Source organism: Myxine glutinosa, chromosome 8 (assembly GCF_964187855.1).
Source record: "Myxine glutinosa chromosome 8, kmMyxGlut1.1, whole genome shotgun sequence".
Classification (NCBI taxonomy): domain Eukaryota; kingdom Metazoa; phylum Chordata; class Myxini; order Myxiniformes; family Myxinidae; genus Myxine; species Myxine glutinosa.
The window spans coordinates 160,932,978-160,957,880 of NC_136268.1; the positions used below are offsets into that span (position 1 = coordinate 160,932,978).

A 24,903-nucleotide genomic window follows, 5' to 3' on the forward strand; every position below is an offset into this window, starting at 1 on the left:
ATGTGTTTGATGCTACGCTTCAATTATATCAATCCTCGTTTACTGAGTCATGTGTTTGATGCTACGCTTCAATTATATCAATCCTCGTTTACTGAGTCATGTGTTTGATGCTACGCTTCAATTATATCAATCCTCGTTTACTGAGTCATGTGTTTGATGCTACGCTTCAATTGTATCAATCCTTGTTTACTGAGTCATGTGCTTGATGCTACGCTTCAATTATATCAATCTTCGTTTACTGAGTCATGTGCTTGATGCTGTGCTTCAATTATATCAATCCTCGTTTACTGAGTCATGTGCTTGATGCTACGCTTCAATTATATCGATCTTCGTTTACTGAGTCATGTGCTTGATGCTACGCTTCATATATCAATCCTCGTTTACTGAGTCATGTGCTTGATGCTGCGCTTCAATTATATCAATCCGCGTTTACTGAGTCATGTGCTTGATGCTGCGCTTCAATTATATCAATCCTCGTTTACTGAGTCATGTGCTTGATGCTGTGCTTCAATTATATCAATCCTCGTTTACTGAGTCATGTGTTTGATGCTACGCTTCAATTGTATCGATCCTTGTTTACTGAGTCATGTGCTTGATGCTGCGCTTCAATTATATCAATCCTCGTTTACTGAGTCATGTGCTTGATGCTACGCTTCAATTATATCAATCTTCGTTTACTGAGTCATGTGCTTGATGCTACGCTTCATATATCAATCCTCGTTTACTGAGTCATGTGCTTGATGCTGCGCTTCAATTATATCAATCCGCGTTTACTGAGTCATGTGCTTGATGCTGCGCTTCAATTATATCAATCCGCGTTTACTGAGTAATGTTTGATGCTACGCTTCAATTATATCAATCCGCGTTTACTGAGTCCTGTGCTTGATGCTACGCTTCAATTATATCAATCCGCGTTTACTGAGTAATGTTTGATGCTACGCTTCAATTATATCAATCCGCGTTTACTGAGTCATGTGCTTGATGCTACGCTTCAATTATATCAATCCGCGTTTACTGAGTCATGTGCTTGATGCTACGCTTCAATTATATCAATCCGCGTTTACTGAGTCATGTGCTTGATGCTACGCTTCAATTATATCAATCTGCGTTTACTGAGTCATGTGCTTGATGCTGCGCTTCAATTATATCAATCCTCGTTTACTGAGTCATGTGTTTGATGCTACGCTTCAATTATATCAATCCTCGTTTACTGAGTCATGTGTTTGATGCTACGCTTCAATTATATCAATCCTCGTTTACTGAGTCATGTTTGATGCTACGCTTCAATTATATCAATCCTCGTTTACTGAGTCATGTGCTTGATGCTACGCTTCAATTATATCAATCCTCGTTTACTGAGTCATGTGTTTGATGCTACGCTTCAATTATATCAAGCCTCGTTTACCGAGTCATGTGCTTGATGCTGCGCTTCAATTATATCAATCCTAGTTTACTGAGTCATGTGCTTGATGCTGCGCTTCAATTGTATCAATCCTCGTTTACTGAGTCATGTGTTTGATGCTGCGCTTCAATTATATAAATCCTCGTTTACCGAGTCATGTGCTTGATGCTACGCTTCAATTGTATCAATCCTTGTTTACTGAGTCATGTGTTTGATGCTACGCTTCAATTGTATCAATCCTCGTTTACCGAGTCATGTGTTTGATGCTACGCTTCAATTGTATCGATCCTCCTTTACCGAGTCATGTGTTTGATGCTGCGCTTCAATTGTATCAATCCTCGTTTACTGAGTCATGTGTTTGATGCTACGCTTCAATTATATCGATCCTTGTTTACTGAGTCATGTGTTTGATGCTACGCTTCAATTATATGAATCCTCGTTTACTGAGTCATGTTTGATGCTACGCTTCAATTATATCAATCCTCGTTTACTGAGTCATGTGTTTGATGCTACGCTTCAATTATATCGATCCTTGTTTACTGAGTCATGTGTTTGATGCTACGCTTCAATTGTATCAATCCTTGTTTACTGAGTCATGTGTTTGATGCTACGCTTCAATTGTATCAATCCTCGTTTACTGAGTCATGTGTTTGATGCTACGCTTCAATTATATCGATCCTCGTTGACTGAGTCATGTGTTTGCGACTGCTCTTTAATTATCAATCCTTGTTTACTGTGTAATGTGTTTGAGACTGCTCTTTAATTATCAATCCTTGTTTACTGTGTAATGTGTTTGAGACTGCTCTTTAATTATCAATCCTTGTTTACTGTGTAATGTGTTTGATGCTACGCTTCAATTGTATCAATCCTTGTTTACTGAGTCATGTGTTTGATGCTACGCTTCAATTGTATCAATCCTCGTTTACTGAGTCATGTGTTTGATGCTACGCTTCAATTATATCGATCCTCGTTTACTGAGTGATGTGTTTGTGACTGCTCTTCAATTATCAATCCTTGTTTACTGAGTAATGTGTTTGCGACTGCTTCCTCAATTACCATCCTATTTTACTGAGTAATGTGTTTGCGACTGCTTCCTCAATTACCATCCTATTTTACCGTGTAATTTGTTTGAGACTGCTCTTCAATTATCAATCCTTGTTTACTGAGTAATGTGTTTGCAACTGCTTCCTCAATTACCATCCTATTTTACTGAGTAATGTGTTTGAGACTACACTTCAATTAATCAATCCTTGTTTACTGAGTAATGTGTTTGCGACTGCTTCCTCAATTACCATCCTATTTTACTGAGTAATGTGTTTGAGAGTGCATTGAGCTACATTCTATATATTCTGATGCTGTGGCGGACACGATGGCTCGCTGGCGCGATGACATCATTCCGCGCACCAAGAGGGTGTCGGCCACGTCCAAGGGGTAGGCGTGGCCTCGGGATATACACGGGGCTCACAGCCCCGAGCACGGCAGTGCTATAGTTTGATCCTTCGAATAAAGACGCTTTTGGTTACTTACGTTGTTGCTTGCTTTATTGGCAAGACAAGTCGTGCGCATAGCACCGCACTACATTGGGGACCTCCGACTAGTTCAGCCGACGCTGACCTACAGAACGCGCCATGACAAGCAGCAACGCGGTAGCGGTGAAACTCCCTGAGTTTTGGGAGGCTCAGGCCGAGGTATGGTTCATGCAGGCCGAGGCCCAGTTCCACCTTCGGGGCATAACGGCGGATGAGACGCGCTATTTCCACGTCATCGCCGCCCTCGGGCCCGGCACAGCCGCCCGAGTCGTGCCCGCCCTGCGGAACCCACCGGCCGACCACAGGTACGAGGCGCTCAAGCGTCGCCTCATCGCCACGTTCGGCCTCAGAGGACGAACGGGCCGACCGTCTCCTGGACCTTCCCGACCTCGGCGACACGCGACCATCGGTCCGAATGGACCACATGCTGTCGCTACTGGGGGACAAAGCACCGGATTTTTTTTATTCCGGGCGCTCTTTTTACGCCAGCTACCGGCCCATGTACGCTTCGCGTTGGCCGGTTCCAAAATAAAGGAACCCCGCGCGCTGGCCGTCGAGGCCGACAAGTTTTTCGCGGCGTGTAACACGCGGGCGAGTTTCGGTGCGGCCGTCACGGATCCCGGGGCTGATGCTGATGCACCACACCTCGTGGATCCCGAGGCTGATGCACACCTCGTGGCCGCCGCCACACTCCACCCACCACCACCGCCAAAGTCGCGGCCTCCGCCACACCCGCCACAAGCCTGGTGCCATTTCCACGCCAGGTTCGGCCACAAGGCAAAGGAGTGTTGCTCGTTCGGCAAGTCGGGAAACGCCCGGGCCGACGCTCGATAGCGGCTTTGAGCGTCGGCCTTTCCGGCAGCCTTCTTTTTTATAACGGACACCTTGTCCGGGTGCCGCTTCCTATGCGACACAGGTGCACAGGTGAGCGTTATCCCTGCCTCTGCGTCCGACAAGCGAACCGCGGGCCGGGGCCCCGCGTTGCTTGCAGCCAACGGAACACCCATACGCACGTTCAGGAAGCGTTGCCTCTCCCTGCGGTTCGGAGGGCAACGCTTCAAGTGGTCGTTCGTAACTGCCGAAGTGCCCATGGCATTGCTCGGTGCGGACTTCCTCTGTGCAAACGGGTTGTTGGTAGACGTGCAGAACAGATGCCTCGTCCAGGCCGAAACGTTCAGCTCGCTTGCTTGCGTGCTGAGCAGCTTGTTGAGTGGCTCGCCAAGCGGCTTGCTGAGCGGTTCAGTCCCGGCGAGGTTGGTTTGTACGCTTCCGGCAGTGGATGAGTTCACCCGCCTCCTCGCCAGTTTCCCGGGCCTCACGCGGCCCACCTTCTTGGCGGTGGCCGTGAAGCACGGTGTGGAACATCACATACCCACCGTCGGGCCACTGGTCTACGCCTAGGCCCGCCGCCTTGAACCGACGAAGCTTGCGGTGGCGAGAGCGGAGTTCGCTACGCTGGAGCGGCTGGGCATCATGTGGCGCTCCAAGAGTGCTTGGGCGTCGCCGCTACACATCGTGCCGAAGCCTGGCGGGGGATGGCGGCCGTGGGGGACTACCGCCGCCTCAACGATGCCACCACCCCCGACCTTTACCCGGTCCCCCACATCCAAGACTTTAACGCCCGGTTGGCGAAAATGTCCTGCTTCTCTAAGGTGGACCTCATACGCGGCTACCACCAGGTCCCCGTCAGGCCGGAGGACATCCCGAAGACGGCCGTCATTACACCATTCGGCCTCTTTCAGTTCCTTCGGATGCCCTTCGGTTTGAAGAATGCGGCTCAGGCGTTCCAACGTCTGATGGACAGCGTCTTGCGCGACCTGGATTTCGTCTGTCTACCTGGACGACATCCTTGTCGCAAGCGTGTCCCGTGAAGAGCACCTCCGCCATCTCCGCGCGCTCTTCGAACGCCTGGGCCAGCATGGCCTGATCGTGAACCCCACCAAGTGCCGGTTCGGCGTCGCCGAGATCGACTTTTTGGGGCACCTTGTCACCAGGCACGGGGCCATCCCCTTACCAGCAAAGGTGGAGGCGGTCAAGGGGTTTCCGCGCCCCCGCATGATCAGGGGGCTCCAGGAGTTCCTGGGCATGGTGAACTTTTACCATCGGTTCCTGCCCCGCATCGCCCAGCTCCTGCGCCCCCTGCACGAGGCCCTCCGGGGGAAGCCGGGCAAAGTTGACGTTGTTTGGACCGAGCAGATGGACACGGCGTTCGCGGGCGCGAAGCTCGCCTTGGTTAACGCCACCATGCTCGCGCACCCGATGCACCGATCGCCCTCACCACCGACACGTCGGACTGCGCTGTGCACGAGCAATGGATGCGTGGAGCTTGGCAACCGCTGGCGTTTTTCAGCCGGCAGCTTCGCCCGCACGAACGCCGGTACAGTACCTTCGACCGCGAGTTGCTCGGGCCCCACCTGGCGGTCAGGCACTTTCGCCATCTGCTCGAGGGCCGTTCGTTCACGGCCTTCATCGACCACAAGCCCCTGGTCTTCGCGATGGCCAAGGTCGCCGAGCCGTGGTCGGCCCGGCAGCAGCGTCACCTCTCGGCCGTGTCCGACTACACAACGGACAACCGGCACGTCGCGGGGAAGGACAACCCGGTGGCGGATTGCCTTTCCCGGTCCGTCGCCCACGCGGTCCACCTCGGCATCGACTATGCCCAGATGGCGGCGGACCAGACCACCGACCCCGACGTCCAGGCCTTGCGGACCTCCGTCACGGGCCTCCGCGTCACCAAGGTGCCGTTCGACGGCGCGGGCACGGCCCTCTTGTGCGATGTCTCCCTCGGGCGGCCTTGCCCCATCGTGCCTGCGGGCTGGCACCGCCGGGTTTTTGACGCCATCCACGCCTGTCCCACCCGGGCACGAAGGCCTCCCAGAGGCTGGTCGCCGACAAGTTCGTCTGGCATGGCCTCCGGAAGGTCGTCCGCGATTGGGCCAGGACGTGCCTCGCGTGCCAGCGTGCGAAGGTGCACCGCCACACTCAGGCCCCGTTGGCCCCGTTTACGGTGCCTGAACGTCGGTTCGACCACGTGGACTTGGTGGGACCTCTGCCCCCCTCGCGGGGTTTCACCCACATCCTCACCATGGTGGACCGCACCACCCGGTGGCCGGAGGCCGTGCCTTTGGTGGCGACGATGGCGGCGGACGTCGCACAGGCGTTCATCGCCACCTGGGTTGCCCGGTTCGGCGCCCCCTCATCTCGTCCGACCGCGGCCCCCAGTTCACCTCAGAGCTCTGGGGGGCGGTCGCGCGGGGGCTCGGTGTCCAGCTGCACCGTACCACGGCCTATCACCCCCAGGCCAACGGCCTGTGCGAGCGTTTCCACCGCTCCTTAAAGGCCGCGCTCCGGGCCACCCTCCGCGACGGCGGCTGGGTCGACAGGCTCCCCTGGGTCCTGCTGGGCCTCCGGACGGCGCCCAAGGACGACCTGCGCGCATCCGCGGCGGAGTTGGTCTTTGGACAACCGCTGCGGGTGCCGGGCGAGTTCCTCCCCGACTCCACGGCACCATGGTCCCCGGCGCAGCAGCGCTCCGCGCTGCAGGAGACCGCCCATAGGTTCACCCCGGTGCCGACGGCGCACCACGGGCGCCCGCCAACGCACGTCGCCCCGGAGCTTCGCACGGCGGAGTACGTGTTCGTCCGACATGACCCCCACCGGACACCGCTGCGGCCCCCGTACGACTGGCCCTTCCGCGTGCTGGAGACCGGGGCGAAGCACTTCACCCTTGACATCGGCGGTACTCCTGACCGCGTTTCCGTGGACCGCCTCAAACCGGCCCACCTCGACGTGGACCACCCCCCGCCAGTGGCTCAGCCCCCGCGTCGGGGCCGCCCCCCGGCCCCGCACCCATCCCAGGGGCAGCCGGTGGCATCCCAGACGCCGCCAGCCGCCAGAGGGCGCTTCGGCCGGGTCATCCGTTTGCCCCGCAAACTGACCCTTCAGGTGCGCGGGAATTCTGGGGGGGCGCGTGTGGCGGACACGATGGCTCGCTGGCGCGATGACATCATTCCGCGCACCTAAGAGGGTGTCGGCCACGCCCGAGGGGTAGGCGTGGCCTCGGCATATACACGGGGCTCATAGCCCCGAGCACGGCAGTGCTATAGTTTGATCCTTCGAATAAAGACGCTTTTGGTTACTTACGTTGTTGCTTCCTTTATTGGCAAGACAAGTCGTGTGCAGAGCACCGCACTGCACTACAATGCAAGTGTGTGTGTGTGTGTGTGTGTGTGTGTGTGTGTGTGTGTGTGTGTGTGTGTGTGTGTGTGTGTGTGTGTGTGTGTGTGTGTGTGTGTGTGTGTGTGTGTGTATAATTGGTTATTTCCAAAAGCTGGTTTCAGAAGGTGGATCGTCGCCCTCCCAGGTCTCGATGTATCTATCTTCGTGTGCATGTGTGTGTCACATGAGGGGAGATGGGGGAGCTTTTATTTAACAACAAGTAAAAACTCTGTCAAAAATGACTGGTTGGAACCGTTTATTCGATGATGCAGCCTCATGAGCATGCCAAAGTCTGAAGCCTCGGCCTAGTGTCAGGTGTACTTTTATCTTCCTTATGTATTAGACATCCTACGGCCGTAAATGAACACTCGTTTTACTCTGCGAGCATTGCACATCATGTGCAGCGAATTTCACTTTTTTGTCTCATTCATTTTATTTGTTATTTTAAAAAAACAAAAAATGCTTCTTTACACCGCTCTTGAAGCTCGGTTTGCATGCCACCGTCTACAATTTCAATAGAAGACACGTAATTGATCTTTTAATGAAAATGTTTTTCGAGGTTTGTTTTATCCTCAAAATAGACCGTAGTGAATATACATTCGTGTTAAAAGATTGGCCTTTAAAACATACCCTTATGAGGGGGGACAGACATCTGTACAAACACCCAAACTGACATTGTGTTTATATGTTAGATGATGGAAGCTGCTATGTTTAAGATTTCATCACTGGAAATGCCAGGTCAGCTGTGGATCCAGTTTGTCAGACCTTTTAATTTATACTTTATTTTGTTATTTAGCTTTAAACACCTTTCTTATTCCCTTTTCTCCTCATGGATCTTTACATGATCGTTCACCTGGGTGAGGTGAACCGATATTTTAGGCGATTCTGAGGGGGGGAGGGAGGGATGAAGGGAGGGGAGGGATATAAAGAAGAAAGATGTGCGCGGCTCCCCACCCTTCCTCCATAAACCTGGTCCTTTTTCGACGTGTTTATGGACTAGTTTCCACTGACATAACTCCCTTGTAAGTCTTTGCTCTGGATGTGACGTCATGGAAAATCATCAATATTGGTGGATGAGTTTCCAATTATGTTACATTTGCCCTGCAGATGTGACATCATGGAAACTCATCAATTGGCTCTAGAGGAATGGTAACGGTATCAAGAGACAATGGAAGAAAAACCTGTTCAGACCGGAGGCATGGGCTTGTGAGACATGGTGGGGAAGACCACGTTCAACACAGAAAAGCCGAGGGAGAAACAATCGCTTGCATGAGGCTGACGTTTTGTGGCGACATGTCTTGATACCTGTGAGGCCATGTGGCTGGAATGTTATTGAAGTAAGGACTGCGTGGTTGGAAAAGACGATGGAGAAAAAAAAAGTCGTTCTGGACACACCAAGTTGAGTGGCATTTTTGAGAGGTGTGGCACTTTTGTGGCCTGCTGCTTGGATGAGACTGTCAGCACATCACCTCAGACAGGCTTGAACCTGTCGAAGGATCGAAGTCCTCTCGTTGCACTTGTCTTCTGGCCTGTGCTGTGTTGGTTTCTTCATCATTTCATTACTCTCGAGTGCCAACCAGATGTATTGGTGTATACATTGCTCTGTACCCTGTTGTTTCCTCACCTTAAGTAAAGGATTTGCATTAGTCAACTGTGCTTGTGTTGGTACCACCAATGAACCCCCCCCCTACCTCCCCATGGCATGGTAAGGGGACATTCGGAACAGCGTACATGTACAATTTAGGTGCCCTTTTAAAATCGGTGCCGGCATTCAGATGATTCTACTTGATCACATCAAACTGCCTACATGGCGTGAACTGTATGTGGTGAACGTATTGATCTGCTGAGCATGCCAACAAGGACCTCAAGTCGATATTTAGTACCCCAAGACCTCCGCCATACAAACTACCTCTTCGAAACGTCCTCAAACCGTGGCATGTGCAAAACTGCAAACCAAAGTTTTATAAATGCCCATTTCACTGTTATTAATTATTATTATTATTATTATTATTATTATTATTATATTGCAACAGACAGTACATGAGTGGCATCTGAGTGCTGTGTGCTGAAGGCTTTTGTTGCTTTCTTTGCTTTTTCAATGAGATCGGAATTCACAACTGTAATGGATTCCCTATGTGAATCTTCATAACCATCACAGATGGCATTGTGCCTTATAGATTGATGCAGCTCCTGCTGGGGGTGTTCTTGTTGAGAGAGCGAGAGAAGCTCCTTTCCTACAGCTTTGAACTTGTACAACTGTCAGCTTTTACAACTTTGAACACCTGATCATATTTGTAGCAGTTTGTAAATATTTTCTTTGTGCTCCATGGGTATCTCCAGTGGACATCATTGGAGTGTGGTTTAACATCATCTTTGACACCAGGCCTTTCCATGACTGTTTTAAGATTAACCTCTGTCACCAACATCTGATTATTCAGAAATTGTTCATGAAGTTGGTCAGCTGTTCATTTCAGGGAGGAGTTCAGGATGTTTCTGGATGAAATATTCCATTGAAATGAAGCTCGTCATGTTTGAGTTAAAATTCCAGCCAGGTTGTATGGCTTTGGAGCTCATCTTCGTGAGGTCACTGCCTCAAAATGTACTCTGTACTTGAACAAGAAAGCATCTGGCTTCAAACCAACAGTCAGATGTCTCCATTCTGATGTCGCTCTGAAACAGGATTCGCACATTCCATGAAATTCCTGGAAAATGAAAGCATTTTCCAGTGCTGAAATGTCAATCGATCATGGTTTTGTCAATCATGGTTTTATCAATCATGGTTTTATTATCAATTCGTCGCAACCAAAGCTGAATTGTGAATGATTTACAACACAACATAAAAGACGAGATCATGAAATAAGTCAATAATTTGCAATCACTATAACATACAAATAATTAAAATGAATAAAAAAAATTACTACACTACAACTCCATATTCAGGCATTAATAACATGAAAAATAAACATCGTTTAAGGTAGACATTATTGTGAAATACACCCAATGTCATAAAATACACACGTATAAAATACACACGTATAAAATACACACGTATAAAATACACTCGTATAAAATACACACGTGTAAAATACACACGTATAAAATACACTCGTATAAAATACACTCGTATAAAATACACTCGTATAAAATACACTCGTATAACATACACACGTCTAAAATACACGTGTAAAATACACACGTGTAAAATACACACGTATAAAATACACACGTATAAAATAGCTACAATAATAAGTACCACGTTCCAAGATAAAAAAAATTCCTTGAAATATAAAACTAGAGAAAGAAAAGGTAAATCTGTTATGAATCTCACTTGGAGAATATGTGTTAAGAGATTAATCTTACTTAGAACACATTCATGGTATTTAAAAGTCTAATTATATAAGGCATTGCACTCTTTCTGTAACGTTCAATCCTGCACCTAATTTCTCTGAAGCTTATTGCTGTGACGTAATTGTCTGACGATTGTTTGTTTGGTAACCAGTCTGGGAATCCACGATACAAAGAAGATGCAAAATTGCTAGAAAGTTGTTCACGACGTTCGTGCAGTGAATTCAGCTGGCAGGTACTCAAAGCATTGTGGTAGGAATCATAATCGCCAGCAAAAATAATTCTCAATGCTCTTCTTTGTATCGATTCAATCAATGCATGCTGTTGTGTCAATGAGGAATGCCATACGGGACAGCAATATTCTAACATAGGTCTGGTGTAAGAAATGTACTCGGTGATAAGATCTTCTATCGGAATATGGAACTTCCTCAAAGATCGAAGCATATACAACTTTCTCGACGCTTTCAAAACGATGAGGTTTACGTGATCTGCCCACTTGAGATCATTGCTGACAACAACTCCCAACAGTTTGACCTGCTGACTTTCCTCCAGTCTAACGTTGTTAAGTTGGATTAGCAGTGGTGGCAGCTGGCTGTGAATAAACGACACTTGCATTATCTGGCACTTAACTGGGTTGAGCTTCATCTTGGAATCTGTACACCACTGTTCAAATTCTGAAAGGGTTTTGATAGGGTAGATGGAGAGTCCATTTGACGTGACTCTGCCAAAGTTGTCATCCACATATTTCCACCTCTTAATATCAGATAACTGGAGAGCGTCATTGATGAGGGCCAAGAAGATGAGTGGGCCCAGTCGCGTTCCTTGTGGGACTCCACCAGTTGTTGAGAGAGGCATAGAAAGTTCTCCCTTATAACGAACTTGCTGGATGTGGTTTGTGAGGAAGCTACAGACCGACTGAATTAAGGAAGGTCTTGCTCCCATCACGTACAGTTTGTTGATGGCTACCGTGTGATCCACTGAGTCAAAAGCCTTCGAAAAGTCAGTCAAAACAATAGTCGAAATTGTACCAGGTCTGTCAGCTCCACCATACAGGAAATCCATCAGTTGTATGAGATAGTGGGTGGAGGACATACCTGCACGGTTCCCAAACTGTTGAGGGTCGATGTTAGCAGAAATGTCGGACATGAGCCATCGAAACACGAATAGCTCCGCAAGCTTCGCGAAATGATCAGTTAATGCAATCGGTCTCAGTTTGTCCAGTGTCGGTGGTGATTGTTTAGGTAGAGGAACAACTATTGATTTCTTCCATCGACTGGGAACAACACCTTGTTTATATGAGGCATTGATAATGTCACAGAGAGGAATGCTTAGTTCCAAGGCGAACTCTCGTACTCTCGTATAAATGTCCTGAAAAAGCTTGTCAAAGTCTTTGAAACTCCTGGAGAATGGAGAAAATTGTCCAAATAAAAATAATCTGCCAGCTCCCCCCTTCCCCCCCCTAACCCCCAGTCAGAATTGTTAATTCTGCAGGTCTCACTTTCTGAGAACGTTACAAATTTTATCCTCCTCCAAGGATCTTTGTATTAAAGCGCTTAAAAAATGGTTTCTCATATGCAAAATCTGCAATGGCAAGTTGTCCCACGAAACATTTTTTTAACGGAATAACAGTTTATTACAAGAAGGCACAGGACAATGAAAACAAAGAATATTGGGACAAAAGATAGGTATGGACAGAAACAGGCGGAGGAAGAAATCGATAAAGCACACTTGCGATCCGATATAACGAAAACATACTTGATACAAAAATATAATGTAATCAAAATGGCAATATGTACACAATAAAGGGTGCCAGGAGAGGTCTTTTAAAGGATACTGGCAGCAGGGATTGAAAATCGCTCCACTATGAACAGGTCTCCAGAAAACGCTCCACTATGAACAGGTCTCCAGAAAACGCTCCACTATGAACAGGTCTCCAGAAAACGCTCCACTATGAACAGGTCTCCAGAAAACGCTCCACTATGAACAGGTCTCCAGCCCACATCTGCAGCACCCAGCGGAGAGGCGAAGCATCCACTAAGGGAAGAGATAGCGGATAAAGCGACGCAGCAAGAACTTCTGGGGTGGCCAGGGAGATGTGGCCACATGTGGAGAATGTGACTGTTTGCAGAACGTAAGCAGGTGCCTACAGAAACTCACGATTAAGAAGGAAGTAGTTACTTGATCTTTGCACTGCCTATTTACAAAGGGAAGTAAAAGAACTTGAGCAATGTCAAATATTTGCTATTTCAATTCCTTGTGGCTGAAACACGTCGACCACCGAGATTGGCTCGGGAAAGAGTCCATTCACATGGCCAGGTGCAGGGTCTGAGAAGATGTTCAATATCAGGAATATGGGGGAAAGCACATTTGGGAGTCACGTGAGAGGCACCAAGCGCTAAAGCATGTTACATATGATTGCAAATGACTGGTCTAATGAGTGTATTATGGAATTATTTGGCTCCTGAACAGGTATTTATTCTTCAGTTGTATTTAGTTTATTTGTCTGTTTCCCTAAATCGAACCCAAAACATTGTTTTACACAGATTTGGTTTATGCCTGGACTTTGCACTGTTTTGACTTTACACACACTTTTCTGTAAACTGTTCTGTTTTTACATGGGCTGGTCTCGATTTGTAACCCAGCTATGGCTTGAAAGCATGCAAAACTCAGTAGAGAGCATACCTCCGCCTGGTGAACAGTTTACGTTTTGTATCTGAGTAGACCAGAAAATCACAATACAGAATTTATATAATGTAGAAACATTCTTCACTAAAATTGAATCGATTCTTCCTTGTCACATACACAACCTGTCCAACAAGTTTCGTTCAAATTCATCCATAACTTTTTGAGATGTCCTGCTATGTACCCATCACAAAATCGTTTTTGGCCCTATCTCCCAATGATGAAGAATCACTTAAAATAATTCTCGTATCCGAATCCGGATCTTCCCGAAAATCGAATCATTTCATCCTTGTCGTGTACGCCACATTTCTGCCAAATTTCGACCAAATCCATCCACAACTCAATAAACTCTCCAATGATCAATGATCTCTCATCTGGAAAATCATCTCGATCTCTTTGCTGACGACTCCACTCTCTGCCGCTCCGTATCTCATCCCTCAGATCCCCAGTCTGCAGCCTCCTCACTCTCTGCAGACCTGGACAAAATCACAGACTTGTCAAACAAGTGGAACATGTCTTTCAATCCTGACGAATCTCACACTCTCACTATGTCTCTCCGAAACGACTGACTGGAAAACCCTCCCATCCACTTTCTCAGGAAGCTCATTCATGGCTATAGGAAGCACTTGACTGCAGTTATTTTGTCCAAAGGTCGTGCTACCAAATATTAAGTCTTGGGTGTCAATCATTTTGTCAATGCCATTTCTTTTTATTTTCTGATTTAAAATGATATATTAAGTTCTGAATCAAAAACAACGGGTCTGTAATATTAACAGCGAAATAAAGAATTGTGGAGACCAAATACTTTTGTCAATTTCACCTTCTTTTTAGAGAAAATTGTGAGTTGTTTGAAAATCGTGCAAGGGTGCCAATATTTTTGGCCAGGACTGTATTATTGAAATGTTAAATGGAATAACAGAAAACAATCAGTTTTCATTCTTATTATTGTGGTTTATTCCAATGTCCCTCGTTGCATGCAATATTTGTATTTAAAGTCCTGGAAAACTCCTGGAAATTTGCAAAAAAAAAATGGTAGTTTGAAAGTCCCTAATAGATTTACTTGAATGGAAAGCTGATAATCGATTTACTTGGAACAAAAAATTGTCAGTTTAATCATAGAAATGCCTGTGTCCTGGATTTATGAAGAAGTAGGAATTGGAGTTTTATGCAGCGGCGTGTTCCTGGAGGGAACTTGTATTTACCAGTAAATATAAATAAATGGGTTCCCTTATTTTCTACAGGAAGTTGTATTAGCAAGTTGAATGCTCCTTGAGCTGGCCTTCCCTTCACCCAGGGCTTTCTTTACCCGCAGCCTCTTCTTTCGACTGGAACGCTGTCTGCAACCACAGCAGCACTATTGTCAAAAGCAGCAGTGCTCATACCTTTCACCATTTTTAATCCTCTCCTTGCATTTCTTATTCATCACCATCTCGTTTAATGAAAATGGTGTCATTGACAGTCACTTAGTGTGCAGTAGTATCTAACAACACAAGATTCTGTGCGGATGATTTATTTTCATTGCTTTCGCTAGTGTGCTGGCTTACGGAGCATTACAACTGGCGGTTAAGACGGCCATTTTCACCTCTGCTTTAGTTCTCTTCATGGCTTTGTTTGAATCGCATGAATTGAAGCTTATGTGTTATATGTGTTAGCTCTTACACGAGCCTCGACTTTGTATACAAATAGGCTTTCAAGTATCAACTTTCCAAAACTGTTCACTTCATTTCAAAAACAATAAACACAAACTAATAATATAATATGTATGGGTCCCCATGAACTGCTCTGCGGCCAACCCGCAGAGGCCAACCCCTGCTCTGCGGGGAAAAAATGGCCTCTAACTGTGGTCCCCATGAACTGATGTGAATGACAGGAATTCTCTTTTCCATGCTTTATTAAACTGTTTTGCATGTTACTGCTCCTGAAAACCTGTGTGCTTATACAGGTGAGGCATGGGTACCTTTTTCCTGTTCAGTGGCACATTATTCCAAGCTTTGTTTATACATGGAGGTAGCCATGTTGACTCGACATTATAGAAACACAAACAATTATAGTTACAAGTGAATAAAACAAATTATGCTCAATTAAAAAGGCAATGTTGGGAGGACAAACTACAGTCTAAAAAAGGACCTAAACAAGATGGGGATGACGTTGGTTTGGAGAGTAGCTAACAGTATTGCCATCACATAACAATCCCTACATCACTGCCTCCAGACTATTGTCCAGAGCTAAGCTGAGCTAAAAGTATTAGAAGCTCCTATATTTCATTTCTGCATAAGTATAAGAAGCTCCTGTATAATTTCAGTGACTTCTTGCCACTTCAGTTGTCTTTTATACTTTTCTTTTTATCAACTTGGAGTAACCAATCACAAATGGAGATAATTATAGAATGCTGTTATAAGAGATGTCCATGCAGTTTGTAAGTAGTTTATGATCATGTACTGATATTATAATATTGTACTCAGGCTGCTAATTTGTACAGTCTCAGTATGTGGCTGGACTACAGGAGTAACCAAGTACTGTTGTAACCAGTGGAGTGTTTGTAGAAGCTTGAAGCAATAACTGATGAAGTGTAAATGAGGCAGTGATGTTGGGATTGTTATGTGATGGCAATACTGTTAGCTACTCTCTAAACCAACATCATCCCCATCTTGTTTAGGACCTTTTTTAGACTGTAGTTTGTCATCCCTACATTGCCTTTTTAATTGAGCATAATTTTTTGTGTTCACTTGTTTCTATCATTTTTTACAATGTGGAATAATACAATGGTATATGGTACTCAGAGGAAAGCCAATCTTGGAGTAAAAGTGTCAAGATCTCTTGGTCAGCAATGGCAAACACTGCACATGTGTTCCTATATTGTCTTGCGTAACCCTGACTGTATCGTGCAGCTCTGTCTTATTGCTCGTTTCTCAAAGAGTAATGGCTTCATCCAGCCTCAGGCCACACAATGACCTGCACTTAGAAATGCCCAAAGTAACTGGTGTGGTTTCCCTCTACCAATAGGGCGGGGACAGAGGGGAGGGGCGGAGCCTCTCGGCAGGAATGTATGCACGGCCGGACATGAAAGACACTCGTGGTTTTTACTGTTTTGCTTACTTGACGTGTCAATAAAACTTATTTTACACTCGAGCTGCAAGTGTCCTCGATAAACTACTACGAGAGTTTGAAAACATACTCCAACCTTTGTTTTGTATCAGTGGCTGGGGCCGACATTTTTTTTTTTTAAATCCGCGTGATCCCTACTTTGTACGTAGAGTCGAGAGTTCCAGCACACGCTCTGATTAATAGTTTAGTAAAATTAACTTCAATGAAGAACTTTATCAAGACGAGATGTAAGTATTTATCTGTCGTATCCAAATCCTGGTTCTGAGCAATCAGAAGACCTCGGTAATACTTGAGTAGATTCTCGCCAGACAAAAATACAATCACTATAAATCATCAGAAAGACGTTGGTCAAACACACTGCACACGTGGCACGCTTTCTTATTTGCGCATGCGCATAGCAAGGTTCAGGGTTGATCGAGTCGGGAAACTAGGATCTTTATATTTAAATGTCAATTAATTGATCATTGACCCATTGACCACTCCAGGCGATGCATTATGCCAAACAACGATGAAAGGAACACTAAATGTCATTTCAAATATTTATACAATTAAGTACGAGTGGATCCCTTGTTCAGGTTGTTCTAAACGGTAATACTTGAGTAGGATCAGTGATGTGCCGACATAGCGAATCTGCCACCGAGAAACGGTGACTCGAGATGCTTATTGATCACGCGGTTCATTTTTGCCTTGAACCGTGACTGTAGGGTTTGTGATCACGTGTCCCGTGTCCCGTGTCCCGTGTGCGGTGTGTGGCACTAGTACCTCGCTATTATTTTATTGTCCCCCATCGCACCGTGGAGCGAAAGGGGGACTATGGTTTTCCCCTCCGTCCGTGCGGGCATGCATGCATGCGTGCGTACGTGCGTGCGTAAGCGAAGGACCGCATTCGAATTTGGTGTGTGGGTGCAACCCACGTCAAAATCCAAGATGGCCGCCGCCATGTATGTCTGATGCCATGTATGTCTGAACCTTGTGAGCGGAATATCTTGAAAAATAAGCGAAGTACCAACTTCTAATCTGGTGTGTGGGTGTATCTAGGCATAAGGAAGAACCCTATTGAAAATTGGGTCACCACGTCCAAATCCAAGATGGCCACCGCCATGTTTGTCTGAACCTTGTGAGCGGAATATCTTGAAAAACAAGCATTCTGAGTATTGCGCTGCAATACATGTCCCCTACTGGCAGTCTGTCGTACGGAAAACTGTTGGGGAAATTACCAAGGGTTATTTATCCACAGGTTCTGAATCGTTCCCAATCGCTAATTACCTCAGGGCGGGCTCACCTGGAATTTGCACTCGGGACTTAGATTTATACACCTTGCAGACAGGTCAGCAGAAGTACGAGAAAATAAGTTGTTGATAAAGAATCTTTCGGGTCGCTAAATATCAGTAATTTATTATATTTTCCGGTTCACGATCAATGATTGATGTGTGTATATATATATATATATATATATGTTGCTCGGCTTGGCTCCGCCCCTCCCGAAAGCGCACGCTGTGTCGCGCTGTTGACGTTCGCAAGACAAGGCTGAGGGCGCGCTGTGCGGCTTGAGGAGAACTCGAGAATAAACGAGAGATATCCATTTTTAAAATATTTTCGTTTAATTAACGATATCTGCCAAACCACGTGCCCCATCACAAATTCCAAAAGGACATTTTCGTAGATTGACATGCTGAACAGATCTGTGAAGTTTCCCCTTGATTGGATCAAAAATGAGGGAGGAGCTTGGTTTTAAAGGTTCATGCTTAATAACGTCATAACTCTGAAACCATGTGATGCATGACGTCATGCTCGCTGACCTTTTTGTTCGTCATGGGTATGCGATTCTGCATGCAAAGTTTGGCCTCTCTGTTCAGCCATTGCAGAGAAAAAGGGGTTTTCGTGTTTTCATGAAAAACAATATGGCGGCCGAACCACGTGACCTGTGACGTCATAATTACCATTAAAATATTCTACAGACCGAGTCCCTCCTGTGGTGAAAATTCGATCTCAATCGGTCCTATTATTGCAGAGAAATTGGTTTTTAAAGGAAATTAAAACTTAAAATGGCACTGAGTTGAGGATCATCAGAATTATCAGAATTCCCAAAGTTCAAAGTGCCATAACTTTGTAAAAAAATGATCGAAATGTCGTGAAGTTCGAACTTGACCTGTAACTTATCATGAGTAAAACATGTGCCAAGGTTGAAATCATTAGCCTTAAGCGTTTAGAAAAAAAGTCCGGAAAACTGTTCTTTGCGTGACGGACCGACAGACCGACAGACTGACAGACTGACAGACTGACACAATTCCCACTCAAAATCCACGTTACACACACACACCACGTTAACGTCTGGATGCGGTGAAATGTTTGAAGTGAGGTGAAAAGCCTGGAGCGATCCGAAATCGGGCGCGAGGCAAAATGGCCAACCGGCCCGTACTCAAGACGTAACGGCACTCCAACGATTCTCTTCGGAATCGACCGCAAAACCTGTCACGCAGGTTTATCTGTCACAGCAATAACAACTCTGTCGCAGGAATCCCTTTCCCAGGAAACCCAAAGTTCACTCGTGACCCCCGTTCGCCAGCGTTTGCTTAAGACCTCCAAGCAGCTCGGCTCCTTCTCCGACCTCACGTGCTCTGCCTCCTTTTCCTCTTCTTCTTCCTCTTCTTCTTTGTCCGGTTCCCGATCTGGTTTCCGGTTTCTTTTTAAAACGTTAATTTTTTTTACCTTTTGAAAACAGTTATCTCCAATTCACTTAAACGATAACAATAATAGTACATGGAACCAAAAATGTTTACAGTGGATGAGAACCACAACAACGGAAGTGACGAATCCGTAACAATAGCACATTAATTTGTTTCCCAATCACTGTTCATCTTTTAATAGCACATTAATTGTGTTTCCCAATCACTGTTTATCTTGTAATAGCATATTAAATGTGTGTTTCCCAATCACTGTTTATCTTTTAATAGCACATTAAATGTGTGTTTCCCAATTACTCTGTTTATCTTTTAATAGCATATTAATTGTGTGTTTCTCAATCACTGTTCATCTTTTAATAGCACATTAAATGTGTTTCCCAATTACTGTGTTCATCTTTTAATAGCACATTAAATGTTTGTTTCCCAATCACTGTTCAACTTTTAATAGCACATTAAATGTGTTTCCCAATCATTGTTCATCTTTTAATAGCACATTAATTGTGTTTCCCAATCACTGTTCAGCTTTTAATAGCACATTAAATGTGTTTCCCAATTACTCTGTTCATCTTTTAATAGCACATTAAATGTGTGTTTCCAAATCACTGTTCATCTTTTAATAGCACATTAAATGTGTTTCCCGTCTAGCTGCTCGTATTTTAATAGCACATTAAATGTGTGTTTCCCAATCACTGTTCATCTTTTAATAGCACATTAAATGTGTGTTTCCCAATCTAGCTGCTCATATTTTAATAGCGTATTACATGGGTGTTTCCCAATCACGCTGCTTATCTTTTAATAGCACATTAAATGTGTGTTTCCCAATCACTGTTAATCTTTTAATAGCACATTAAATGTGTTTCCCAGTCGGTCCATTACCAGATTTTGTCAGTTTGTGACTACAGTGTATGTTACATGTCGCAAATGGATCTGATGTATGTCACAGATTGTGACTGCAGAACACTAACGGTGCACATTTCATTTTTGTTTTCTCACGACTGCATGGAGTAAGGTTTTCATTGAAATCTCTAGTTGTAATTTGTTGGCAATCCCCTTTTTATTAAGTTGGACACATTTGAGCATTTCCTCAGTATTTGTAAACCACTTGTCTGCAATACGCTGATGAAACATTTCCTTTTTTTTCCTTCCATTTTCTGGTCACCTTTTCCCCAGCAGGTAACACTAATTTGATCTGTGATTTGATGTTCGCATGCAGGATCCATATGCGCAGTGTCCGACTTCGATGTTTAAATTACAGTATGTCAAAGCTTTGAGCACTATGATGATCTGTTTCTTGCTCAGCTGTCTCTGCATTCCTGTTTTATTGGGAGGTAAAGAGGTATTATTGTCTGAAGATGAGAGACTTTGTTTTGATTATTGGTATTCTGTATTCGTATAAAATGTGTTCAGGTACATCAATTGTAAAATGCCAAAAATTGCAAAGGATAGTTAAGGCAAACCAAATAACTCATCCACCGCAGTAAAATTATCTTTTCTCCTTTTCCTTCACATTCTCATTGCCCTCACACCCTTTGGCCACTAACGGTACGCAAACTGCTGCTTTGTGTTTCAGCATGTCCCGCCTGCATCGCCTGATGCGCATCCTTTCCAGTGCTGCATACCAGAACACACTGCGACAGCACGGTCCACCCGGCACACAACGGGCAGCTCGGACACGCATGTCAGGACTGATGCTTGCTGCCCTCTTTGGAGGCGCTGTTGCAGCACTGCCCTCTGGACTGATCCTGAAACGGTACAACTCATGTTGCATTATCAAAATAAAGTAACTGTTGAACTGAATAAACAGTTTGTTTTTGAGTAAGCGGATGTGGTGGTGGAGGGGGAGAGGTTATTGTGACATGGGGTACATCGGGACAGCCTCTCTAATATCTATTCTAACTCAGCCGATGACGTCAGTGCCATGGTGTTGACCATTATTATTTTAGCTATCGATTCCCATTTGCTTTAATTCTGGATTAATCACAACACTCGAGGTCATCCACAATGGACACCATCTTTCCATTGAATCTGATGTATGGCTCGCCTTCTCGGAACTGCACTGGTTGTTGCGATCACTACGTCGTGTGTCTGTGCTTTGCACCCATTTAGCAGTGATGTAAGCACACTAGTTTTGTTTTTAGTTTCTTATCTTTGTGTTCCGTTTGTGGTGTGTCGAAGATCTGAATGAAGACCTTATGTTGTTAAATATGTTGGTAATTTATTCATCTGAGTGGTTGTAACTCTCTGTACCGCCCAAGAAAGTGAACTCTGAGATATTGCCACGTATGGTATTCTTGATACAGATGTTAGGTAGTACTGCCACATGTCCTCATGATACAGATGTTACATAGTACTGCCACACGTCCTCATGGTACAGATGTTAGGGAGTACTGCCACACGTGCTCATGATACAGATGTCAGATAGTACTGCCACACGTGCTCATGATACAGATGTTACGTAGTACTGCCACACGTCCTCATGGTACAGATGTTACGTAGTACTGCCACACATGCTCATGATACAGATGTCAGGTCGTACTGCCACACGTCCTAATGATACAGATGTTAGGTAGTACTGCCACACGTCCTCATGGTACACATGTTAGGTAGTACTGCCACACGTGCTCATGATACAGATGTTAGGTAGTACTGCCACACGTCCTAATGATACAGATGTTAGGTAGTACTGCCACACGTCCTAATGATACAGATGTTAGGTAGTACTGCCACACGTCCTCATGGTACACATGTTAGGTAGTACTGCCACACGTGCTCATGATACAGATGTCAGGTCGTACTGCCACACGTCTTAATGATACAGATGTTAGGTAGTACTGCCACACGTCCTCATGGTACACATGTTAGGTAGTACTGCCACACGTCCTAATGATACAGATGTTAGGTAGTACTGCCACACGTGCTCATGATACAGATGTTAGGTAGTACTGCCACACGTCCTCATGATACAGATGTCAGGTAGTACTGCCACACGTGCTCATGATACAGATGTCAGGTAGTACTGCCACACGTCCTAATGATACAGATGTTAGGTAGTACTGCCACACGTCCTCATGGTACAGATGTTAGGTAGTACTGCCACACGTGCTCATGATACAGATGTTAGGTAGTACTGCCACACGTCCTCATGATACAGATGTTAGGTAGTACTGCCACACGTGCTCATGATACAGATGTCAGGTAGTACTGCCACACGTGCTCATGATACAGATGTCAGGTAGTACTGCCACACGTCCTAATGATACAGATGTTAGGTAGTACTGCCACACGTCCTCATGGTACACATGTTAGGTAGTACTGCCACACGTGCTCATGATACAGATGTTAGGTAGTACTGCCACATGTCCTCATGATACAGATGTCAGGTAGTACTGCCACACGTGCTCATGATACAGATGTCAGGTAGTACTGCCACACATCCTAATGATACAGATGTTACGTAGTACTGCCACACGTCCTCATGGTACAGATGTTAGGTAGTACTGCCACACGTGCTCATGATACAGATGTTAGGTAGTACTGCCACACGTCCTCATGATACAGATGTTAGGTAGTACTGCCACACGTCCTCATGATACACATGTTAGGTAGTACTGCCGCATGTCCTCATGATACAGATGTTAGGTAGTACTGCCGCATGTCCTCATGATACAGATGTTAGGTAGTACTGCCGCATGTCCTCATGATACAGATGTTAGGTAGTACTGCCACACGTCCTCATGATACAGATGTTAGGTAGTACTGCCGCATGTCCTCATGATACAGATGTTAGGTAGTACTGTCGCATGTCCTCATGATACAGATGTTAGGTAGTACTGCCGCATGTCCTCATGATACAGATGTTAGGTAGTACTGCCACATGTCCTCATGATACAGATGTTAGGTAGTACTGCCGCATGTCCTCATGATACAGATGTTAGGTTTCAACCTTATTTTATGACGATAGTTCTGAGCAGTTTCAGCAAATCAATTTTTTTTCTTTGTGATTAAGAATGACAAGTGTTGCCGATCACCCAGGTACAGATTCCAGGCAATGGCCACCTGTTTGTGAAATCTGCCGCTTTACGTTTTGCTCCTTGCCAGAAGACTTTGTTGATGTCGATTTTGTTCGTGGATGATTGTACTGTTTGAAAGGATTAAAGTGATATTGGGCTGCACTGCTCCAAGTTTACTCTGTTGTCCGTCCTGAGAATGCTGGGCATGATCAGTGGTGGAGACTTGGTCGCATTTCACGACAGTGAACAGCATAACCTTGTGGGCGCTGTTGAAGCATGGAATACCATCTGTTTTCTGCAGGGGCTTGTCTCCCTTTGCCTGTAGCTCTGTGCCCAAATACCATGGTGTTTCGACGAGGAGACATGATAGCAGTTGGTGGTGATGGAGAGGCTGTACTGGCGGGGAGTATTTGCGTTCTCGGCCATGCTTTTCATATGTGCAAGCATGCTATCCGTTGACGAATCCAAACTGCACCAATACTAAACGGAGACATTACTACAAAAATCGAATACAGATGCATAGCAACACTTGTGTGTCACTACCACCGTGTAGCAAGCAATGCCATCACTCGGCACACCACACAACTATGTTTGTCATCACTGTTTCCTCTTCCTTTTATCTGTGCCTGCACCTGACCTTGTGTTGGAAAATGAATGTCTGTGCCTGTTTTGACATCACTCGGCACACCACACAACTATGTTTGTCATCACTGTTTCCTCTTCCTTTTATCTGTGCCTGCACCTGACCTTGTGTTGGAAAATGAATGTCTGTGCCTGTTTTGACATGAGGCAAATGGGACGTAGGTACACGTTGGTACAAAGTCGATCTTTCACTTCTGTATTTGTGCTTTAGAGTTAGACCATGAATCGACAAGGTTGACTGGAATCAAATGATGTTAAAAACCGATCCATTAAAAAGATATATAAATTCCTTTTTAAGAAGTAGGACTCTAGTGGGGCGGCTTAGCCCAAATATTCAAAAGAATTGTGCATTTTGTGATACAAGCACCAAATTTGGCACAAATGTACATTAATATGTTGCGACCATTTTCAGATATTGGGCCACTTGAAATTCCGTAATTTTTTTTTTCAAATTTTTTCAAATTTCGTAATTTCAAATTTTTCGGGTGACACCGTCACAATTTCGGTCTTCGAGGCCGGCCGATAGGCAAAGTGTGACCGGAAGGGACGAGGTTCTCCTGACCACGTGGCCCTCGATCTGGGAAGCGAGAGGCGTTCCATTAGTGGACGCGTCCCTCACGCCCGACTTTTGGGCGGCCCCGGCAGGCCGTTTGTTTTGACGTTCCGTGACAGGCCCCGCACCCCCACCTCCGGGCCGACCGGAAGCTTGTGCTGAGTACATCATACCTGAACAACTCAGTGAGGCAGAACACAGCAGTGCACACCAGGGTGACCCCTTCAGTGCATAAACCAATTAACCTGTCCACTGCAGGGCATATAGAAATGAAGTTATTTTCTGCATATAATAATAATATAAGTTCAGTTCTATATAACAATTTCTGTTATCACCACTACCACTACAACTACCACTACTACAAGCTTTGTCTGGAATTTTGTGGACAAACAGACATACAGACAAGCTGGGATCAAAACATTACCTCCTTCCACCATTGAGTGTGGAGGTAAACATCATGGAAATTATATCATGCCCTAGATTTAATTCATGCTTACCCGTGTATTTGCTTCACTGGTTCACAAGGTCTTTTGCATACATGTAATTCAGACTCTCGTCTTCATTGCTGACCACACAATGTTCGCAACATATTAATGTACATTTGTGCCAAATTTGGTGCTTGTATCACAAAATGCACAATTCTTTTGAATATTTGGGCTAAGCCGCCCCACTATATCGGCCGGCCTCGAAGACCGAAATTGTGACGGTGTCACCCGAAAAATTGGAAATTACG

The 24,903-nt window shown here is 45.5% G+C and overlaps 1 protein-coding gene across 4 annotated transcripts in view; it reads left to right on the forward strand.

Annotated features, from left to right (window-relative positions):
• The window catches only part of MICU1 (mitochondrial calcium uptake 1), a 147,052-nt gene that overhangs the window by 28,039 nt on the left and 94,110 nt on the right, over nucleotides 1–24,903 (forward strand). For 2 of the 4 annotated variants that reach the window (XM_068125482.2, XM_068125480.2), the window contains exon 2: nucleotides 20,536–20,715. The exons of 1 other annotated variant lie outside the window; for it this stretch is intronic. In XM_068125482.2, coding sequence (XP_067981583.1) covers nucleotides 20,537–20,715 — 179 coding nt within the window. In that variant the 5' untranslated portion in view covers nucleotide 20,536. Of the gene's footprint in view, nucleotides 1–20,138; nucleotides 20,220–20,535; nucleotides 20,716–24,903 lie in introns of all 4 variants that reach the window. One more of the 4 variants, XM_068125479.2, reaches the window with a different exon arrangement.